The 23,272-nt window shown below is 37.2% G+C and overlaps 1 protein-coding gene across 1 annotated transcript in view; it reads right to left on the bottom strand.

Annotated features, from left to right (window-relative positions):
• The window catches only part of LOC100988713 (sulfotransferase 1C3-like), a 79,367-nt gene extending 56,302 nt beyond the window's left edge, over window positions 1-23,065 (bottom strand). The window contains exons 1-5 of the mRNA XM_055108372.1: window positions 22,943-23,065; window positions 22,220-22,252; window positions 19,015-19,213; window positions 1,255-1,383; window positions 507-604 (exon numbers count right to left, since the gene is read on the bottom strand). Of these exons, the coding sequence (XP_054964347.1) occupies window positions 507-604; window positions 1,255-1,383; window positions 19,015-19,213; window positions 22,220-22,252; window positions 22,943-23,065 (582 nt within the window). The remainder of the gene's footprint in view (window positions 1-506; window positions 605-1,254; window positions 1,384-19,014; window positions 19,214-22,219; window positions 22,253-22,942) is intronic.
• Window positions 23,066-23,272: the final 207 nt, after the last annotated feature.

Raw genomic sequence — 23,272 nt, 5'->3', positions numbered from 1 at the left:
ATAGTGCACAGATTAGAAGGATGGAAAAAGTGAACTGGATTTTGTGAGATCAGATATAGAGGTGAGGGAGATAAAAATGAGGACAGGCTTTGAGCTTAATCTACCAAGTAGATTACGGAGGTGTGGAAGCCTTGGCAAGGAGTAGATCCTATACTTTTGGTTGTGGGACCAGGAGAGCATCTGCTAGTACTTTGGCAGAGCAAAGCAACAGGGTTTTATTTTTAAAGTGTTCCCCTCCGTTCTAGCTCCCAATCCACTCTCTGATTCAGTCTGTAGCAATACAGGCTGAATTTTGGAAAATTTGACCAAGAAGTTTTCATGAAGTAGGATTGGAGAAAACAGTATTAGAAAACATGGATGTTCACAGATTTCAAATTTATGTAATCTTTGATTTTAAGGACTCCAGGTCTAAAAACATTAACACTTTTAGTATTTTGAAGGATTTCTTCACTTATATAATTTATATTACCAAGCTAAGAAAAGTTTGAAAAGTGAGCATTTTTTACCTTGCAGTTTTCTTTCCAGATAGATGGTGGCATTAGATGCGAAGGAAGGTGAGTTTTTATCATTCGTGGTGAGGGCATTTCAAGAGCTATCTCCAAATCTAGAAAAATAAGTCATATTCTTCATTTATTCTTGCCACTCTTGGGAAATCCTTGAATTTACATTTGTTACTTAGGCTAAAGAATGGTTAAAAAAATTTTTCCATTGGAGACAATAGCTGTCTATCCACAAGAACATGTAAACATTTCTTTCTTCTGAAAGCCTTCTAGGTGGCCTTTCTTTATCTAATCTTACTCTCTGAGCTTTTACACCATGAGGAAAGCTCTTTAGCTACCACAGTTGATTCTGGGAGTGTCTATAGAATATCCCCTTCTACTTATCCTCCTTCTTTTCCCTTAGAAATCACCTCCATCATTTTATGATAGCTCAACACTAATTGCTGGCTTTTCCATTTATTCAAACACGGGAAGTAGGAAAAAAAGAGAAGGGTCTTGTGTATCAGTTCTTTGAAATGGGAAAAGTAAAGAAATAAAATGAATAACTTGTTGAGAAGATGAAGGCCATCCACTCAGAACACCAGGAGGCTCTGAGGACCCAATCTAGGGTATGACTTCTTGACTGGTGACCAAATTGATCTCCAGAAAGAAACAGGGTAATTCAGGCCACCATAGAGGCACTTGACCAAGACACTGCACATTGCTCTGGTATCTTGCAGTGAAGGCCCTTTCAATCTTGTTACATATGGCTCACCAGGTTTTTCTCCAAGGCGAAATGTTAGTTCAAGGAAAGGGTGTCTCTCTGTAGAAGTGGCTCTTTTGCATTTCTCCACATCACCATCATTTCGAATCAAGTCTAAAATTTCTTGCATCCAGGTTGTACCTAAAAACATTAACAGTAGTTATTTAATTTTAGTGGACTGTTTTTTTTAATCCAGGTATTGAATAGTTGAAGAAAGGCAGAAAAATGAGATCCTTTGAAATTGAATGAATGTTGTGGAGGTATAAAAGAAAACTTCCGTTGTATTACACCTACCCTTAGGTATGAGAGGGTCACAAACTTGCCTGTGGTAGGACTTCGAGCATTTTTTCCTGACTTTTATTATGAAAAAATTTAAACTAGAGAAAATTTTGAAAATATGACAAAAAAAGCATTCCAAAATTTAAATTTTAAAGAACAGTTTGCTCTGTTGACTTTTATCTCTCTACCCTCTCATTTATCCATCTATATCTATCTCATCTCTCTCTCTGTAGCTCTTCAAATCTATCATTACTGTGCTTTAGTGAACCATTTCAGAATGTTTCTGATGTCTTGACACTTTATGCCTAAAAATGCTGCATGTCCCAAGATGACATTCTCCTACCGTATCTCCTACACGTTTCTCATCTTATCTAATTTATAATGGTTTCAAAATATCATTAAATACTCAGTCTACATTAACTTTTCTTCAGTTGCTTAATAATGTCATTTACAGTCATTTTCCCAATTAAGGTTCATGGGTTCAATGACGTTTGTTGTCATTTTTGTTTCTCCCATATTTCTTCTTCATGACATTAATTTTCTTTCCTCCTTAACAATTGATTTTTGAACAGATCAGCCAGCTGTCTTATATTATGCTCCACATTCTGGATTTATCTCCTTATTTCCTCACAGTATGTAAAATTGTTGCGCTATTTCCTTTATTTTCCATAGAATGGAAATTAGAACCTGATTAGGTTCAGATAAAATATATATATTTTTTTGCCAGGAGATTTCTCAGACCATGCTTTGTACTTCATTTTGCATCATACCAAGAGGTGTTTATGTCAGATCGTCCCACTATTAGTGGTACTACTTTGATCGTTGCATTAAGTAGGTGACCATCAAATTTCTCATTGTAAAGGTTCATATTTCCATTTGCTATTAGGAATTAAACTTGTGATGACATTTCAATACCATTTGACTAATCAGTTCTTTTCAAGTTTTATTTGATTAGTTTAGGATCTATTGATGATCTTGCTAAAATGAATTTTCAATGTGAGTTTAAATTATTAAGTTTTTAAAGCCATTATTTCTCCTCTATTTATTTTGTAGATCTTATGTAGAGAATAACTTTCCTCTCATAAACTAGAGAAGAACTACAAATCCTCTAGATTATTTTCCTTAATTATGTATTTACAGGCTAAGAGATTTATAATAGTTATCTTCACTGGTGGTAAATGAGTTTTTTTCTTTCTTCTTTTACCCTCATTATGGACTGTAATTTTTTGAAATCAGCTTCGTTGTGGTAAAAATGACATTCAATGGAATGAACCTATTTTAAATGTATAGTTTGATGGATTTTGACAAATGCCTACATCCATGCAACCATTCCCACAGTCAAGGTTAGAACCTTGTGTCTATTTGCAATCAGTAATCCCTACTTTTGGCTCTGGGCCACCATTGATTTAATATCTGTCGATATATTAGTTTTACACATTCTAGAATTTCATATAAATAGAAGAAAATAGTTTGTACTCTGTGTCTAATTTGTTTCACACAAGGTAGTTACTTTGGGATTTATCCATATTGTGTACATCTGTAGTTCATTGTTTTTTACCGTTGAGTACTTAATTTTATGGATAGTCTACCATTTGTTTATTCATTCACATCATGATGGAAATTTGAGTTGTTTCTAGTGTTAGGATGTTTTTGTTTTCTCTTTAAATTAAATTTATTATTTCTTATTTTATATTTTATTTTTATTCAATAAATTTTTGAAATTTCAATAGCTTTAGGGGTAAAAGTTATTTTTGGTTACATAGATGAATTGTTCAGTGGTGAAGTCTAGAATTTTAGTGCACCCATCACTTGAGTCATGTATATTGCACCCAATATGTAGTTTTTCATCCCTCACCGCCAACCTCCCCACTTCTGAGTGTCCAATGTCCACTATGCCAATCTGTATGCCTTTCTGTACCCTTAGCTTAGCTCCCACTTATAAGTGAGAACATGTGGTATTTGGGTTTCAATTACTGAGTTACTTCCTTTAGAATAATGGCCTCCAGCTCCATCCAAGTTGCTGCAAAATACATTAGTTTATAATTTTTTAAGGCTGAGTAGAATTCCATGGTATATCTATATATACCACATTTTCTTTTTTTAATTTAACTTTTATTTTAAGGTCAGGGCTACATGGGAAGGTTTGTTATATAGGTAAACTTGTGTCATGGAGGTTTGTTGTACAGATTATTTTGTCACCCAGGCATTAAGCCCGGCATCCACTGGCTATTCTTCCTGATTCTCTCCCTCCCCACAACCCACCCTCACCGCATAGGTCCCAATGTGTGTTATTCCCCTCTATGTGTCCATGAGTTCTCATCATTTAGCTCCCACTTAAAAGTGAGAACATGCGTTATTTGGTTTTCTGTTCCTGCATTAATTTGCTAAGGATAATGGCCTCCAGCTCCATCCATGTTCCTGCAAAGGACATGAACTCATCCTTTTATATGGCTGCATAGTATTCCATGGTGTATATGTGCAACATTTTCTTTATCCATTCTATAATTGATGGGCATTTGGGGTGGTTCCATGTCTTTGCTATTGTGAATAGTGCTGCAATAGACATACATGTGCATGCATTTTCATAGTAGAATGATTTATAATCCTTTAGGTATATACCCAGTAATGGGATACCTGGGTCAAATGGTATTTCTGGTTCTAGATCCTTGAGGAATCAGCACACTGTCTTCCACAATGGTTGAATTAATTTACACTCCCACCAACAGTGTAAAAGTGTTCCTATTTCTCCACATACTCCCCAGCATCTGTTGTTTCCTGACTTTTTAATGATTGTCATTCTAACTGGTGTGAGATAGTATCTCATTGTGGTTTTGATTTGCATTTCTCTAATGACCAGTGATAATGAGCTTTTTTCTATATGCTTGTTGGCTGCATAAATGTCTTCTTTTGAGAAGTATCTGTTCATATCCTTCACCCTCTTTTTGATGGGGTTGTTTGTTTTTTCTTGTAAATTTGTTTAAGTTCCTTGTAGATTCTGGATATTAGCCCTTTGTCTGACGGATAGATTGCAAAAATTTTCTCTCATTCTGTAGGTTGCCTGTTCACTCTGATGATAGTTTGTTTTGCTGTGCAGAAGCTCTTTAGTTTAATTAGATCCCATTTGTCAATTTTGGCTTTTGTTGCCATTGCTTTTTGTGTTTTAGTCATGAAGTCTTTGCCCATGCCTATGTCCTGAATGGTATTGCCTAGGGTTTTTTCTAGATTTTTTATGGTTTTAGGTCTTAACGTTTAAGTCTTTAATCCATCTTGAGTTAATTTTTTTATAAGGTGTAAGGAAGGGGTCCAGTTTCAGTTTTCTGCATATGGCTAGCCAGTTTTCCCAACACTATTTATTAAATAGGGAATCCTTTCCCCATTGCTTGTTTTTGTCAGGTTTGTCAAAGATCTGATGGTTGTAGATGTGTGGTGATATTTCTGAGGCCTCTGTTCTGTTCCATTGGTGTGTATATCTGTTTTGGGACCAGTACCATGCTGTTTTGGTTACTGTAGCCTTGTAGTGTAGTTTGAAGTCAGGTAGCATGATGCCTCCAGGTTTGTTCTTTTTGCTTAGGATTGTCTTGGCTATACTTGCTCTTTTTTGGTTCCATATGAAATTTAAAGTAGTTTTTTCTAATTATGTGAAGAAAGTCAATGGTAGCTTGATGGGGATAGCATTGAATCTATAAATTACTTTAGGCAGTATGGCCATTTTCATGATATTGATTCTTCCTATCCATGAGCATGGAATGTTTTTCCATTTGTTTGTGTCCCCTCTTATTTCTTTGAGCAGTGGTTTGTAGTTTTCCCTGAAGAGGTCCTTCACATCCTTTGTAAGTTGTATTCCTAGGTATTTTATTCTCTTTGTAGCAACTGTGAATGGGAGTACGCTCATGATTTGGCTCTCTGTTTGTCTATTATTGATGTATAGGAGTGCTTGAAATTTTTGCACATTGATTTTGTATCCTGAGACTTTGCTGAAGTTGCTTATCAGCTTAAGGAGATTTTGGGCTGAGACGATGGGGTTTTCTAAATATACAATCATGTCATCTGCAAACAGAGGCAATTTGATTTCCTCTCTTCCTATTTGAATACTCTTTATTTCTTTCTCTTGCTTAATTGCCCTGGCCAGAACTTCCAATAGTATGTTGAATAGGAGTGGTGAGAGAGGGCATTTTTGTCTTATGCTGGGTTTCAAAGGAAATGCTTCCAGCTTTTGCCAGTTCAGTATGATATTCGCTGTGGGTTTGTCATAAATAGCTCTTATTATTTTGAGATACATTCTATCAACACCTAGTTTATTGAGAGTTTTTAGCATGAAGGGGTGTTGTATTTTATCAAAAGCTTTTTCTGTATCTATGAGATAATCATGTGGTTTTTGTCATTGGTTCTGTTTATGTGGTGGATTACATTTATTGATTTGCATATGTTGAACCAGACTTGCATCCCAGGGATGAAGCTGACTTGATCGTGGTGGATAAGCTTTTTGATGTGCTGCTGGATTTGGTTTGCCATATTTTTTTTTTTTTTTTTTTGAGGCAGAGTCTTTTTCTGTCACCCAGACTGGAGTGCAGTGGCACAGTCTCAGCTCACTGCAAGCTCTGCCTCCCGGGTTCTCACCATTCTCCTGCCTCAGCCTCTTGAGTAGCTGGGACTACAGGTGCCTGCCACCATGCCCAGCTAATTTTTTGTAGTTTTAGGGAGACAGGATTTCACTATGTTAGCCAGGATGATCTTGATCTCCTGCCTTTGTGATCCGCCCACCTCAGCCTCCCAAAGTGCTGGGATTACAGGCATGAGCCACCGTGTCCTGCTGGTTTTCCAGTATTTTACTGAAGATTTTTGTATTGATGTTCATCAGGGATATTGGCCTGAAATTTCCTTTTTTGGTTGTGTCTCTGCTAAGTTTTAGTATCAGGATGGTGCTGGCCTCATGAAATGTATTAGGGAGGAGTCCCTCTTTTTCTGTTGTTTGGAATAGTTTCAGAAGGAATGGTACTAGCTCCTCTTTGTACCTCTGGTAGAATTCAGCTGTGAATCCATCAGGTCTTGGGCTGTTTTTGATTGGTAGGCTGTTAATTACTGCCTCAATTTCAGAACTTGTTATTGGTGTATTCAGGCATTTGACTTCTTCCTGGTTTAGACTTGAGAGGGTGTATGTGTCCAGGAATTTATCCATTTCTTCTAGATCTTCTAGTTTATTTGCATAGAGGGAGGTGTTTATAGAATTCTCTGATGGTAGTTTGTATTTCTGTGGGATCAGTGGTGATATCCTCTTTATCATTTTTTATTGTGTCTATTTGATTCTTCTATATTTTCTTCTTTATTAGTCTGTCTAGTGGTCTATGTATTTTATTAATCTTTTCAAAAAACCAGCTCCTGGATTAAATGATTTTTTTGAAGGGTTTTTCATGTCTCTAGCTCCTTCAGTTCTGCTCTAATCTTAGTTTTTTTCTTGTCTTCTGCTAGCTTTTGAACTTGTTTGCTCTTCCTTCTCTAATTATTTTAGTTGTGATGTTAGGGTGTCGATTTTAGATCTTTCCTGTGGGCATTTAGTGCTGTAAGTTTCCCTCTAAACACTGCTTTAGCTGCGTCCCAGAGATTCTGGTATGTTGAGTCCTTAGTCTCATTGGTTTCAAAGAACTTATTTATCTCTGCTTTAATTTCGTTATTTACCCAGTAGTCATTCAGGAGCAGCTTGTCCAGTTTCCATGTAGTTGTGCAGTTTTGAGTGAGTTTCTTAATCCTGAGTTCTAATTTGATTGCACTGTGGTCTGAGAGACTGTTTGTTATGATTTCTGGTTTTTTTTTTTGCATTTGCTGATGAGTGTTTTACTTCCAATTATGTGGTTGATTTTAGAATAAGTGCCATGTGGTGCTGAGAAGAATGTATATTCTGCTGATTTGGGGTGGAGAGTTCTGTAGATGTCTATAAGGTCCACTTGGTCCAGAGCTGAATTCAAGTCCTGAATATCCTTATCAATGTTCTGTCTCATTGATCTGTCTAATATTGACAGTGGAGTGTTAAAATCTCTCACTATTATTGTGTGGGAGTCTAAGTCTCTTTGTAGGTCTCCAAGAACTTCCTTTATGAATCTGGGTGCTCCTGTATTGGGTGCATATATATTTAGGATAGTTAGCTCTTTTCATTGCATTGATCTCTTTACCATTTTATAATGCCCTTGTTTGTCTTTTTTGGTCTTTATTGGTTTAAAGTCTGTTTTATCAAAGCCTAGGATAGCAACCCCTGCATTTTTTTGCTTTCCATTTGCTTGGTAAATATTCCTCCATCCCTTTATTTTGAGCCTATATGTGTCTTTGCACGTGAGACAGGTCTCCTGAATACAGCACACCAATGGGTCTTGACTCTTTATCCAATTTGCCAGTCTGTGTCTTTTAATTCGGGCATTAATCCTGTTTACATTTAAGGTTAGTATTGTTATGTATGAATTTGATCCTGTCATTATGATGCTAGCTGGTTATTTTGCATGTTAGTTGATGCAGTTTCTTCATAGTGTCAATGGTATATACAATTTGGTTCATTTTTGCAGTAGCTGGCACTGGTTTTTTCTTTCCATGTTTAGCACTTCCTTCAGGAACTCTTGTAAGGTAGGCCTTGTGGTGACAAAATCTCTCAGCATTTCCTTGACTGTAAAGGATTTTATTTATCCTTCATTTATGAAGCTTAGTTTGGCTGGATATAAAATTCTGGGTTGAAAATTCTTTAAGAATGTTGAATATTGGCCCCCACCCTCTTTGGCTTGTAGGATTTCTGCAGAGAGATCAGCTGTTAGTCTGATGGGCTTCCCTTTGTGGGTAACCTGACCTTTCTCTCTGGCTGCCCATAACATTTTTTTCTTCATTTCAACCTTGGCAAATCTGACAATTACGTGTCTTGGGGTTGCTCTTCTTGAGGAGTATCTTTGTGGTGTTGTCTGTATTTCCTGAATTTGAATGTTGGCTTGTCTTGCTAGGTTGAGGAGGTTCTCCTGGATAATATCCTGAAGAGTGTTTTCCAACTTGGTTTCACTCTCCCTGTCACTACTAGGTACACCAGTCAAGTGTAGGTTTGGTCTTTTCACATAGTCTCATATTTCTTGGAGGCTTTGTTCGTTTCTTTTCATTCTTTTTTCTCTAAATCTTGTCTTCATGCTTTATTTTATTAAGTTGATCTTCGATCTATGATATGCTTTCTTATGTTTGATTGGTTCGGCTATTGATACTTTTGTATGCTTCATGAAGTTCTTGTGCTGTGTTTTTCAGCTCCATCAGGTCATTTATGTGACTCTAAACTGGTTATTCTAGTTAGCAATTCATCGAACCTTTTTTCAAGGTTTTTAGCTTCCTTGCATTGGGTTAGAACATGCTCCTTTAGCTCGGAGGAGTTTTTTATTACCCCCTTTCTGAAACCTACTTCTGCCAATTTGCCAAACTCATTCTCCATCCCGTTTTGTTCCCTTGCTGGAGAGAAGCTGTGATCCTTTGAAGGAGAAGAGGCATTCTGGATTTTGGAATTTCCAGTCTTTTTGTGCTGGTTTTTCCTACTCTTCATAGATTTATCTACGTTTGGTCTTTGATATTGATGACCTTCGAATGTGGCTTCTGTGTGGACGTCCCTTTTGTTGATGTTGATGCTATTCCTTTCTGTTTGATCGTTTTCCTTCTAACAGTCAGACCTCTCTGCTGCAGGTCTGCTGGAGTTTGCTGGAGGTCCACTTCAGACCCTGTTTGCCTAGGTATCACCAGCAGAAGCTGCAGAACAGCAAAGATTGCTGCCTCTTCCTTCTCTGGAAGCTTTGTCCCAGAAGGGCACCCACCAGATGCCATCCAGAGCTCTCCTGTATGAGGTGTCTGTCAATCCCTGCTGGGAGGTGTCTCCCAGTCAGGAGACAAAGGGGTCAGGGACCCATTTGAGGAGGCAGTCTGTCCCTTAGCAGAGCTCGAACACTGTGCTGGGAGATCCGCTGCTCTCTTCAGAGCCAGCAGGCAGGAACGTTTAAGTCTCTGAAGCTATGCCTACAGCTGCACCTTCCCCCAGGTGCTCTGTCCCAGGGAGATGGGAGTTTTATCTATAAGCCCCTAACTGGGGCTGCTGCCTTTCTTTCAGAGATGGCCTGCCCAGAGAGGAGGAATCTAGAGAGGCAGTCTTGCCACAGCAGCTTTGCCAAGCTGTGGTGGGCTCTGCCCAGTTTGAACTTCCCAGTGGCTTCATTGACACTGTGAGGGGAATACTGCCTACTCAAGCCTCAGTAATGGTGGACGTCCCTCCCGCCACCAAGCTCAAGCATCCCAGGTTGACTTCAGACTGCTGTGCTTGGAACGAGAATTTCAAGCCAGTGGATCTTAGCTTGCTGGACTCTGTGGGGGTGGGATCTGCTGAGCTAAACCTCTTGGCTTCCTGGCTTCAGCCCCCTTTCCATGGGAGTGAACAGTTCTGTTTCACTGGTGTTCCAGGTGCCACTGGGTTATGAAAAAAAAAAAAAAGTCCTGCAGCTAGCTCAGTGTCTGCCCAAACAGCTGCCCAGTTTTTTTGCTTGGAACTTAGGGCCCTGGTGGTTTAGGAACCCGAGGAAATTTCATCTGCAGGTTGCAAAGACCATGGAAAAAGCATAGTATCTGGACCAGAATGCACCAAATCTCAGGGCACAGTCCCTCACGGCTTGCCTTGGCTATGGGAGGGAGTTCCCTGACCCCTTGCACTTCCAGGGTGAGGTGACACCCCATCTTGCTTCAGCTTGCCCTTTGTGGGTTGCACCCACTGTCTAACCAGTCCCAATGAGATGAGCCAGGTACCTCAGTTGGAAATGCAGAAATCACCCACCTTCTGCATTGATCTTGCTGGGAGCTGTAGACGGGAGCTGTTCCTATTCAGCCATCTTGCCAGCCATCCCATCTCATTGTGGTTTTGATTTCCATTTCTCTAATGATCAGTGATGTTAAACTTTTTTCATATGCTTGTTGGCTACATGTATGTCTTCTTTTGAAAAGTGTCTGTTCAAGTCCTCTGCCCACTTTTTAATGTGGTTGTTTGTTTTTTTCTTGTAAATTTAAGTTCTTTATAAATGCTTGGTATTAGACTTTTGCCAGATTTATAGTTTGCAACAATTTTCTTCCATTCTGTAGGTTGTCTGTTTACTCTATTGATAGTTTCCTTTGCTGTGCAGAAGCTTTTACATTTAATTAAATCTTATTTGTCAATGTTTGCTTTTGTTGCAATTGCTTTTGGTGTCTGTGTCATAAAACCCTTGTCTATTCCTAGTCCAGAATGGTATTGCCTAGGTTGTCTTCCAGGGCTTTTATAATTTTGGGTTTTAGATTTAAGTCTTTATTTTATCTTGAGTTGATTTTTGTATGCGGTGTAAGGAAAGTGTCCAGTTTCAATCTTCTGCATATGGCTAGCCTGTTATCCCAGCCTCATTTATTGAATAGGGAGTCCTTTCCCTATTTCTTTTTGTCAGCTTTGTCAAAGATCAGATAGTTGTAGGTGTGCAGTCTTATTTCTGGGTTCTCTATTCTGTTTCATGGGTTTATGTGTCTGTTTTTGTACCAGTACCATGCTGCTTTGGTTACTGTAACCCTCTAATATAGTTTGTAGTAAGGTATCATGATGCCTCAGCTTTGTTCTTTTTGCTTATGATTGCCTTGGCTGTTCAGGCTTTTTTTGTTTGGTTCCATATGAATTTTAACAGAGTTTCTTTCCTTGTTCTGTGAAGAATGCCAATGCAGTTTAATAAGAGTAGCATTAAATCTATAAATTGCTTTGGTTAGTATGGCCATTTTGATGATGTTGATTCTTCCTATTCATGAGTATGGGATGTTTTTCCATTTTGTTTGTCTTAGCTCTGATTTCTTTGATCAGTGGTTTGTAGTTCTCCTTGTAGAGATCTTTCACTCCCTTAGTTAGCTATATTTCTAGGCATTTAATTATTTTCTTTGTGGTGATTGTGAATGGGATTGCATTCTTGATTTGACTCTCAGATTGACTCTTAGTGTATGGAAATGTTAGTGATTTTTGCACATCAATTTTGTATTCTGAGACTTTGCTGAAGTTGTTCATCAGCTTAAGGAGATTTTGGGCTAAAACTATGGAGTTTTCTATGTATAGGATCACGTCATCTGCAAACAGAAATAGTTTGACCTCCTTTCTTCCTATTCGAGTGCCTTTATTTTTTTCTCTTGCCTGATTGCCTGGGCCATGACTTCCAATACTACATTGAATAGGAGTGGTGAGAGAGGGTATTCATGTCTTCTGCCAATTTTCAAGGGGAATGCTTCCAGCTTTTGCCCATTCAGTATGATGTTGGCTGTGGGTTTGTCATGGATGGCTCTTACTATTTTGAGGTATGTTCCTTCCATATCTAGATTATTAAGTGTTTTTTACATAGAGCTGGGCTGAATTTTATCTAAAGCCTTTTCTGCATCTATTGAGATAATCGTGGTTTTTGTCTTTAGTTCTGTTTATGTGATGAATCACATTTATTGGTTTGCGTATGTTGAACCAACGTTGCATCCCAGGGATAAAGCCTATTTGATCTTAGTAAGTAAGCTCTTTGATGTGCTGTTGAATTCAGTTTGCAAGTATTTTTTGTAGAATTTTTGCATAAATGTTCATCAAGGATATTAGCTAGAAGTTTTTTTGCGTGTGTGTTCCACGTTTTGGCATCAGGATGATGCCAGTCTCATAGGATGAGATGAAGAGGAGTTGGTCCTTCTCAATTTTTTTGGGAATAGTTTCAGCAGGAATGGTACCAGCTCTTTGTACATCTGGTATAATTCAGCAGTGGATCCATCTGGTCTTGGACTTATTTTGCTTGATAGGGCTATTTATTACTGACTCAATTTCAGAGCTCATTGTTGGTCTGTTCAGGGATTCCATTTCTTCCTGGTTCAGTCTTGGGAGGAATATCACATTTTCTTTATCCACTCATCAGTTGATGGGCACTTAGGTTTGTTCCATATCTTTGCAATTGTGAATTGTGCTGTGGTAAACATACATGTGCAGGTGACTTTTTGATATAGTGACTTCTCTTCCTTGGTGTAGATACTCAGTAGTGGGTTTTCTGGATCAAATGGTACTTCTACTTTTAGTTCTTTGAGAAATTTCCATAGTATTTTCCAGAGAGGTTGTACTAATTTACATTCTCACCAGCAGTGCAAAAACCTTCCTTTTTCATCACATCCACAACGTCTATTGGTTTTTGACTTTTTAATAGTGGCCATTCTGGTTGGGGTAAGATGATCACTCATTGTAGTTTTAACTTGAATTTTCTTGATGATTAGTGTTGTTGAGCATTTTCTTGGATGTTTATTGGCCATTTGTATGTCTTCTTTTGAGAAATGTCTATTCATGTCTTTTGCCCACTTTTTAGACGGGATTATTTATTTTTTTTCTTGTTGCATTGTTTGAGTTCCTTGTAGATTCTCGATATTAGTCCTTTGTCAGATTCATAATTTGCAAATATTTGCTCCCATTCTGTAAGCTGTCTGTTTACTCCAGCGATGATTTCTTTTGCTGTGCAGAAATCTTCAGTTTAATTAGGTTTCATTTATTTATTTTTGTTTTTGTTGCATCTGATTTTGGGGTTTTATTGATAAATTCTTTTCCTAGATCAACGTCCAGAAGATTTTTTTCTATGTTTTTTTCTAGAATTTTTATGCCTTCAGGTCTTAGATTTAAGCCCTTAATCCATCTTGAGTTAATTTTTATATATGGTGGGAGGTAGCGATCGTTTTCCTCTTGCACACGTGGCTGTCCAATTTTCCCAGCACCATTAACTGAATAGGATATCCTTTCCCCAGTTTATGTTTTTGTATGCTTTGTCAAAGATCAGTTGGTTGTAAATATTTGGCTTTATTTCTGGGCTCTGCATTCTCTTCCATTGGTCTATGCATCTACTTTTATACTAGTGCCAAAACTATGGTTTTGTAGTATAATTCGAAGTTTGGTAATGTGATGCCTCCAGACTTATTCTTTTTGGTTAAGATTGCTTTGGCTATTCAGGGTCTTTTTTGGTTCCATATGAATTTTAGGATTTTTTTTCTAATTCTGTGAAAAAAGATATTGGTATTTTGACAGGAATTGCATTAAATATGTGGATCACTTTGGGCGATATAGTCTTTTTCATGATATTGATTTTTCCAATCCATGAACATGAGATGTATTTTCCATTTGATTGTATCATCTATGATTTCTTTTGGTGGTGTTTTGTAGTTCTCCTTGTAAAGATCTTTCACATGCTTGGTTAAATATATTCCTAGGTGTTTTATTATTTTCTTGTAGCTATTTTAAAAGGGATTGAGTTCTTGATTTGTTTCTCAACTTGATAGTTGTTGGTGTATAGCAGTGCTACTGACATGTGTACATTGATTTTGTAATCTAAGACTTCACCGATTTATCTAGAAGTCTTTTGGAGGAATCTTTAGAATTTTCTAGGTATAAAATCGTATAGTTAACAGAGTTTGACTTCCTTTTTTCTGTTGTTTTAAAGCCCGTTTTATCTGATGTAAGAATAGCTACTCCTGCTTGCTTTTGGTTTCCATTTGTGTAAAATATCTTTTCCCATTTCTTTACCTTGATTCAATAAGAATCCTTGTGTGTTAGGTGTCTTTCCTGAAGACAGTAGATATTTGGCTTGTGATTTTTTATCCATTCTGCCAATTTGTATATTTTAAATGGAGCATTTAGACCATTTACATTCAACGTTAATATTGAGATGTGAAGTATTGTTCCAGTCATCATGTTGATTGTTATCTAGTGACATTTTTCTTCATTGTGTTTTTGTTTTATAAGACTTGTGAATTTTATACTTTCAGGGATCTCCATTCTGTTGCATATACATCTTTTGTTTCAAGATTTAGAACTCAATTCTCTATTTCTATCCTTATGCCAAGACCATATTGTTTTGAATTCTAAAGCTGAATAGAAGAAGGTCTTGAAATCAAGCAATGGAGTCTTTCCATATATATATATATATATATATTTGGGACCACAGGCATGCACGACCACGACTGGCTAATTTTTTTGTATTTTTAGTGGAGATGGGGTTTCTCCATGTTGCCCAGGCTGGGCTCCAACTCCTGAGCTCAAGCAATCCACCTGCTTCAGCCTCCCAAAGTGCTGGGATTATAGGCATGGGCCACCATGCCTGGCCCCAACTTCACTCTTATTTATAAAAATACTTTGGCTACTCCAGGTCAATTGCATTTTCATGTAAATCTTAGAATCAATATCTCAGTTTATGATTCACATGGCATTGAATCCATAGATCAATTCTGGAACTCTTATCTTAACAATATGAGTCTTTTGACCCACAGAATTGGTATACCTCTTTACTTATTTAAGTCTTAAAATTCCTATCAGTAATGTATTCATGTAGAAATCTTGGATGGCTTCTGTTAAGTTTATTTCTAAGTATTTCATGTTTATAAACACTATTCATTATAATGGTATTTTAAAAATTTTGTGTTCTAATTGTTGCTAAAATATTAAAAAGACAATAGATATTTTTGTTTATTGACTTTACATCCTCTTGTGACCTTATTAAGTTTACCTATTAGGTCTAATAGAAAATAGTTGCCTTAGCCTTAGTATTTTCTGTATTCATTATGCTACCCTTAAATGATTAAATGATGTAGATTTTTCATAAATGTTCCTTATCATGTTGAGAAAGTTCTCAATTTGCATTTTTCTTTAATTTTTTGAGCTTTTTATGTTGGAAATTTAGAGTATTTGTTTTAGATCTTTCATATATCTACACACACATATAAATATTTATAAATTAAAAATTTTGCAAAGTTTCTCTTTAAGCACTGATTTAGCTGCCTCTCACAAATTTTGATCGTTATTCTTTCATTATCATTTAATTAACAGTGTTTTCTAATTTCCTTTACAGTAATATATTTAGAATTATATTGTTTAATTCCCAAATATTTGTAGATTTTCAGATAACTTTATTAATTTCTAATTTAATATTTTCTTCTAAGAAGATGCTGCACATAACTTCAGTCCTTTCAGATTTATTTGAGAACTTATTTTAAATCCAATTTTATGGTCTGCATTTAAAAATATTCCATGTATACTTGAAAAGAATGTAGATTCTGATGCTATTGGATAAAGGGAACTAAAATTATTATTAAGTCAAGTTAGCTGATAACAGCAGTAAGGTCTTCTATATTCTCACTGATTTTTCGTCCACTTGTTCCAGCAATTACTGGGTGAAGAGTATTAAAATCTCTAATTATAATTGTGGACTTGCTTCTTTCTCCTTTAAATTATCACTTTTTTTGCCTTATGTATTTGGAAGCTTGGTTATTTGGGACATAGATATTTAGAATTATTTTATCTAGATAAATTGACCCTTTTATCATTATGAAATATTTGTCTTTATCTCTGGTAATAATTCTTGTTCTAATATTATATAGTCATTTCTGTTGACTTATAATTATTATTTGCATGGTATATCTTTCCCATCTTTTACTTTCACTTTATCGTGGTATTATATGTGAAGTTCATTTTAATTGCAGTGTTTAGAAAATTTATCTCTAAGATACTTGTCTGCATAACTAGCTTTAAATTTGCTGCCAGGCTATTTGTTTTCTATATTCCCATCTTTATTCATTTGTTACTCTTTTCCTGCCTTCTTTTGAATGGACTTCTTTTTAGAATTCCATTTGGCTTTTGATAATATCTTTTTGTTTAATTTTCCAGCAGGGACCCTAGGGTTTACAGTATACATCTCTATTTTGTCACCATCTATGTTAAATTGATATTATATGTTATTTCCTCTGTTATGTAAGAATTTTGCAACAGTACATTTTTATATTTACTTTTAGTCTGAGTCTTATTTTGGTCATGCATTTTACTTCTACATATGTCATAAACTCTAATACATTAAAAAAATTTTGCTTTAATTATCTCTACAAAATTTAAAAATGAGGAAAATAATTTATTTTATTGACACATATTATTATCATTTCTGACATTCCTTATTCATTTGTGTAGCAGATCCAAGTTTTCATTTACTATCATTTTCTATCACACTGAGGAGATTCCTTTAACATTGTTTTTAGTGCAGATCTGCTGGCAACATATTCTCTCAGCTTTTGGTTAACTGAAGAAAGTTGTTGTTAGACCTTCATTTTTAAAGTGTATTTTTACTAATATATAGAATCCTAAGTTGACAGTTTTAAAAAATTTTCACATTAAAGGTGTTATTTACTGTCTCCTTGTTTGCATTGCTTTAGAAAAGAGGGCTTTGGTTATTTTTAACATTGTTTCCTCTTAGGCAATGTATCTTTTTTTTCTATATCTGCTTTTAATATTTTCCCATTAGTTCCTAGCAATTTGATTACGGGTGAGGTTTGGTGTTCATGAGTAGCTCCTGATTAAGTTTTTTTGAGCCTCTTGGATTTGTAAATTCATCATTTTCCTCAAATTTGGTAAACTTTTGGCAATAAATTGTTAAAATATTTTTGTATCCCTTCCCTTTTATAGTACTTCAATTAGATGACTTTATCTTTATGGGGCTTCAGGTTTTTTTTTCAAGCTCCCAGTTGTTAACAGAATTCAGGTCCTTTTGGGTGTAGTGCTGAGATACTGTTTCCTTAATATTGCCTCTCTTCATTATCAGGCCAGTAATCATGCATCCAATCTTCCTGGTTTGAATTTCCCTGACTTTCTCCTCTGCCAAATCTCTTTGAATTCCTCTTCTACTTTTAAGAGCTCCTGTGATTCCATTGGGCTCATTCAGATAACCAAGATACTCTCCTTATCTTAACGTCAGCTAGTTAGTAACTTTATGTATAGCTCCAAATCACTTGGACATGTAATATAAAATAAACACAGGCCAGGCCAGGTGGCTCATGCCTATAATCCCAGCACTTTGGGAGGCTGATGCAGGAGGATTACTTGTAGCCAAGATTTTGAGACCAGCTGATCAGCAAAGTGAAACCCCATCTCTACCAATAACAAAAAAAAAAAAAAAAAAGAGGAAAAAAAGGGAGGCTGAGGTTGGGGGATCACTTGAGACCAGGAGTTAGGAGGCTGCAGTGAGTTATGTTGATTGTGCCACTACACTGCAGCCTGGGCAGACAGTGAGATCCTGTCTCTAAAAATAATAATAATAATAATAATAATAAGCACAGGTGTGACAACAGAGGACTAAAGTCATAGGGATAATAATTCTGCCCATCACAGGCTGGTTGGAACACAAAAGCATCTCAAAGCTGTGTGATTTCTGGGAATTATTTGGCTGATATTTTCCTGGTAGCTCCTTGCATGACCTCATGGAGCCTAGTCCTATCCTAATGCAGTTTACTATTTAGCAATAGACTCAAGGGCTCTCTTGCATAGATATCTGGAGGTGCTTCTTTGTGTAGTTTAATTTTCTCTGGTACTCTCCCTGCAAATTGCAGCTGTCTTGGGCTCCTAGAACTCTTACATCTGGCTCCTGAACTCAGTGAGTCTGACATGACTTCCTTTAGTTTCCTGCTGCTATACCATATTCAGAAAGTATCTTCTGGCCAAAAACTGGGAAAATTGGTCTCCAATGTTGAACAACAGTAATTTCGTAGAGGTTTTGCAGTTTTCTGTTTCTTTATGGCTGGAGTACACTTCCAATCCAGTCTCTCTGTCATGGCTAGACAGGATTTTTTAATTTAATGTTTCACCAATCACTTAGAGACATTATTCTTTTGGACATTCAAAAAATCCCAAACTTGGCCAATGTGAGCTCCTTCAAACCGGCTCTTGTGTTCCTCTGACATTCCCCCATTTATTTTTGAGCATTTATTTGGTCCTTAGCAAGCAGCATGTCTTAGACTCACCTTGTGCATTCCCTGTTCAGGACTGGGATCATCTGTTCTCCTGATAGCCATGCTTTCTTTTGGTAGGAAATGATATTTGGAAACCAAGTTCTGGCATTAGGTGTGCACATTGCTACTCGGATGTATTTATGTCAGGAATTTTCAGAGAATTGTTAGAAGTTTAAGGCATTTTTAATCAAGGTCAAGTCCTTGGGCTTTTTGGAATGAGACTTAATCCCAACTAAGAGCAGAAAATTCTCAATTTACATCTTTCAAGAACTTGAATAATTGGACAATCACATTTTTTATATCTCGGACAATAGATTAATACCTGGAATATGGCATTATTTTAGGAGAAAGTTACCTTGAGTGAGGGTTTATGTTGAATAATGTCATCTCTATTTCAATTTATTGACCTTATATTTTATCTAAGCATTGGTTCTGGTATGGTGGCATTATCTCCCTTACTCCCAAGGCATTTAGAAATGTGTCTTGATCATCAGGAGAGACTGCTATTGGGAATTGGTGCCTTAGGAGCCAGAGATGCTGAATGTCCTGCAATACTAAGGACAGATCTGCATAATAAAGAATTGTTTCTCCCCTAATCCCAATCATACTTTATTGATGAATACAGATTACCCAATAGTTTCAGGTTAAATTATAGAGCATTTGAATGTATTTTGATGCACTTACCTGACTTTGGGTAAGTTGCCAGAATAAGGTCATCGGGCTTGGCTTGGAAATTATCGATTTTGTCCCACATTTCTTTTGATAATATTGGCAAAGGGACTCCACCCACTTCCACAATGTTCAATACTCTCGACTTCTTTTCCAAAGTGTGACTGTTCTTCTCAATCTGTGCCGTCGGGAATCTGGGACTGATATTGTCACCCTATTTAAAATAAAAAAATGTGTTTTATGGCTCATAGTTAGGGTTGCCATTGTACTTATTGCTGTTAATTAGAATAACATAAAGCCAATGAAAGCTAACATATGTAAGCTGCTAAGAAGTTACTCTATGTGTGTTATTTACTTAATTCTCCTGGCAACCACATAAAATAGGTAATCTTTTGTTTTCTAAATGAGAAAGCTGAGGTCATTACAGATTAAGTAATTTGATAAATGTAAAACAATGAATATTTGTTAGAACTGAGATTTACACCAAATAGTCTGTTCCTAATCTATGTTCTAATAACTATATTGCTTTTACGTTAGTAGAAAAAAAGGTAATGTCTCATATATTGATTTATAAATTTCAGAATAATATTTTGTATAATTAGAAATGAGATCATTGTATTGAAGAAAAATCAAAGCAATGGTTTTAAGGGACTTTCTAGCGTCAATTTTCTTGTTTATTTTTACAGTGAGAAATAATTAAAAAACAGGCTTCTATATAGTATTTGTTCATTTTGGGGATCAGTTTTTCAACAACATCAGCCACAGATTTACAGCAAGAAAAACTTTCATATATCTATAAAAGTCTACTACTTCTGGAAAATTGAGATTAAGTTGGGGTATGTCCAGATCATTTAATCTCACTCTACACTGAAGTCCTGTATCCCATTTGGAAGAAAAAAGAAGATTCCTTTCAGGATCAGTCTTATATTAGTTGGCAGAAAAGAAACTATTGAGACAAAAAAAAAAGGCAACAAGAGTATTTAGGGTAAGAAGGACATAATAACTGCAAGAATACATAAACGCTCAGTATTCAATGCCTTTCTTATAGTTGACATTGAATAAATGTTAATTCTTTCTTAATTACGGGAGGAAATAACATTTAGTAAAATGTCTAGATAAATGCATTTCTGTAGTTTGTTAATCAGTGTTCTTGGAAAAAGGGATTCCATGGTGACATGAACTTGAGCACTTGCTGGGAAATACACAGTGAAACAGATTTATTTCCTTCAGAATGTCTTAGAGCCTTAAATTCATTAGTAGGCATTTTGAGTCCCTAAGAGAAGATTCTAGTTTGAAGCATTTTCCATTCATGAAACTCTTTTTTTTTTTAAATAGAATTCTCATAGAATTTGCATTCTTTAAAATATACTGTGGAAAATTCTGACCCTATGCATATCAAAGCAGTGGATGGCTACAGTGTTGAGATGGCCACCCTGATCCACTCTCAACCTGCGGTCTTGTTCCTAATCCAAGGAAATTCTCAATAGTTCATTTACTTTGGGCAACAGAACCCAGTAAAATGAACTCACTGGTTTCATTTTAAGGTGCAGTGTGGCTTTTTCCTATGAATGTGTCATATGCAGTGCTTAGTCATTTTGGAAGCAGTACAAAGTGTCAGTTTTTTGTAATTTCCCTAGTTGGGAACACAAAATTAATACACTTTTTGTATACCATTACAACTATAGCTCTCCTTCAGCAAATGTAAGGCTAGGTGAACCTAAGAATAAACAGCAATATGCAGAATGTACGCACAGTCCTTTCATGTTCAAAGAGGCCTGAAGGTTTGGGTTCCTTTCTGTGTCTCGCCTTTGCAGTCCTACCCCAGTTGCTTTCATTGGCAGGCAGGAGGTGCTCTGAAAGCAGCCTTGGGCAGATGTTTAAACTTTCCCACCAATGTTCCTTCCCTATCATGGACAATGTGTATCTGCCTTTATGAGAAATCTTGGGAAGTGATTTGTTGCTGAACTCCACTTGAATGATGGCTATTCTTTTGGGCAATAGCAAAATGCATTAATGTTCTGTGTTTTGACATTCATTTTACAGCAGTTCCTGTAGAAGTCAACAGTCCTAATAATTACTATAGACTCTAAATGTATTTCACAGTTTTGGCAGTTCACTCTTTCATTCAAAAAATATTTTTTAACACCTACACCATGTGAACCTAGATATAAATTAGTCTTAGGAAAGACATTGGGTATGAACTGTGAGCAAAATGCATCTGGATGTCACCTTCACAGAATCTATAGTCTGTTCATAAAGCCAGTGAGTAAATTATTGCATCGAGAGAGGAGCATCATGGAAACAGAAGCAAGATGTGTTAGGAAGGCATGAAGCAGGGACACAAAACACGGGGTGTGGAAGGAGTCAGGGTAGTGTTGCTGGAGGAAATGATGTTTGGGCTGAAACCTGGAGAATGAATTTGTTTTGTCCAGATGGAGAGGGGGTTCCAGCCATGAAATGGGCAAGTGTATGCAATCCTCAAGGAAGTAAACCATGCTCAGTATGGAAGCAGCACTCTCTGCAGGGGTCCTAGAGGAGAATGCTAGAACACCACCAAATGCTGTCTTGGTGACGTCGCTAGATGTCAAAAGCAATGCAAGAACCTAAGTGGAGCCAGCCAGGGAAAACAAGTCTTTTGGCCAAGCGTGGTGGTTCACACCTGTAGTCCCAGCACTTTGGGGGGCTGAGGTGGGTGGATCACCTGAGGTCGGGATTCAAGACCAGCCTGGCCAACATGATGAAACCCCGTCTCTACTAAAAACTACAAAAAATTAGCCAGGCGTGGCCGTGGGTGCCTGTAATCCCAGCGACTCAGGAGGCTGAGGCAGGAGAATCGCTTGAACCCGGGAGGTGGAGGTTGCAGTGAGCCGAAATTGCGCCATTACACTTCAGCCTGGGCAATAGAGGGAGATTCCATCACAGACAAACAAACAAACAAACAAACAAACAAGTCTTTTAGGAGGAGGAAAAACTAGGCTGGTTTTAGATTTTCTTATTCTAATACCTAGGAGCAGAGGAAGTGAAGCGATGTCTACAAAACTTTCAAAGAAAGAAAGTACAGCTGAAGAATTTTATATGCAGCCACTTTGCATTTCAAATGTAAACAAAATGATTGAGCATGTAAGAACCCAGGAAATTTAGCCTCTATCCCCTCCTAAAAAATAAACAAAAGATGCCAAAAACCTTGGAGTCAAAAATCCTGTATTTGCTCACATCTTACATCCAATCCATCATCAAACTCTGTCAAATCTACCTATAAAATTGCACAGCAATCAAAGAAGGCTTCAAGTTTAGATGGAGAGTCAAATTCACAAGAAATAGTAGCTTTCCTGGACACTCAATTTTCTTAGCTTTGAGAAACAACACAGGACATAAAACAGAGCATACACAGCAAGAGCATCATAGGTCTTGTGACTTCTTATGGAAGCTTCTAATGTTCCCAGTCATTATGCTTGGGCATATGCCTGCCATGAGAAGTGAGACTGAGTGAGGTGGTGCTCACCACCTCAGTTCAGGAAACCACCAGCTTGGGAGTGCTTAGCTTTAGCACTTTCCTAGTGATTTATCCTCACTCTTCAGTGCAGCTGTATCTCACAAATTAGCAGTCACACAATAAACTATCTTGAAGCCAGGAAGAGTGTATTGTGATAGTGACACTAGGTACACAGTGATCCTAGTAGAGCCCTTGTCTGTCTGTGATCTGGAACACTATGTACTTCTTCAGCTTAGTATTGCAAGGAGTTCAACCTGTGGTCTGGTCAAATCCTCAGGTGTCTCTGATGCTGAAGGAGTCCACTTGTACAAGCTTTCCTCTCAAAAACAAGGAATATTTTCCTATATGACCACCTGGTCACCTCCCAGTAAACCTCCAGCATCTTTCCCTGTACTGCTGAAATTGCCTCAAGACTTCCTGCCCTGCCTCACACTGGCTCCCTACAGTTACTCTCCATACAACAATCAGAAGTATCAACTTTCCATATGTCAGTGTATGTCTTTCCTTTGGTAAAGCCTTCTGGTAACTTCCACTCTCACTCTGAGTAAAAGCCAAAGTCCTTACAGTGCCCATGAGACCTTGTGTCCAGCCCAATGTCAATGCCTTCCTGCACTGGCTGAGCTCCTTGCTCCCCTCTGCTTGCTCTGCTTCAGCCACACTGGCCTCCTGGCTGTTCTGGGGCACCCCGCCCACTCCCACCTCTCCTTCTTGTGCCTGGAACGCTCTGCTTTCCCATAACCTGACTTCTTTTAGTCTCTGATTAAATATCTTTTATTCCAC

The sequence above is a fragment of the Pan paniscus genome, chromosome 12 (assembly GCF_029289425.2).
Source record: "Pan paniscus chromosome 12, NHGRI_mPanPan1-v2.0_pri, whole genome shotgun sequence".
NCBI classification, from domain to species: domain Eukaryota; kingdom Metazoa; phylum Chordata; class Mammalia; order Primates; family Hominidae; genus Pan; species Pan paniscus.
Note: the sequence above shows the minus strand (reverse complement) of the source record. Positions and strands in the feature narration are given on the sequence as shown.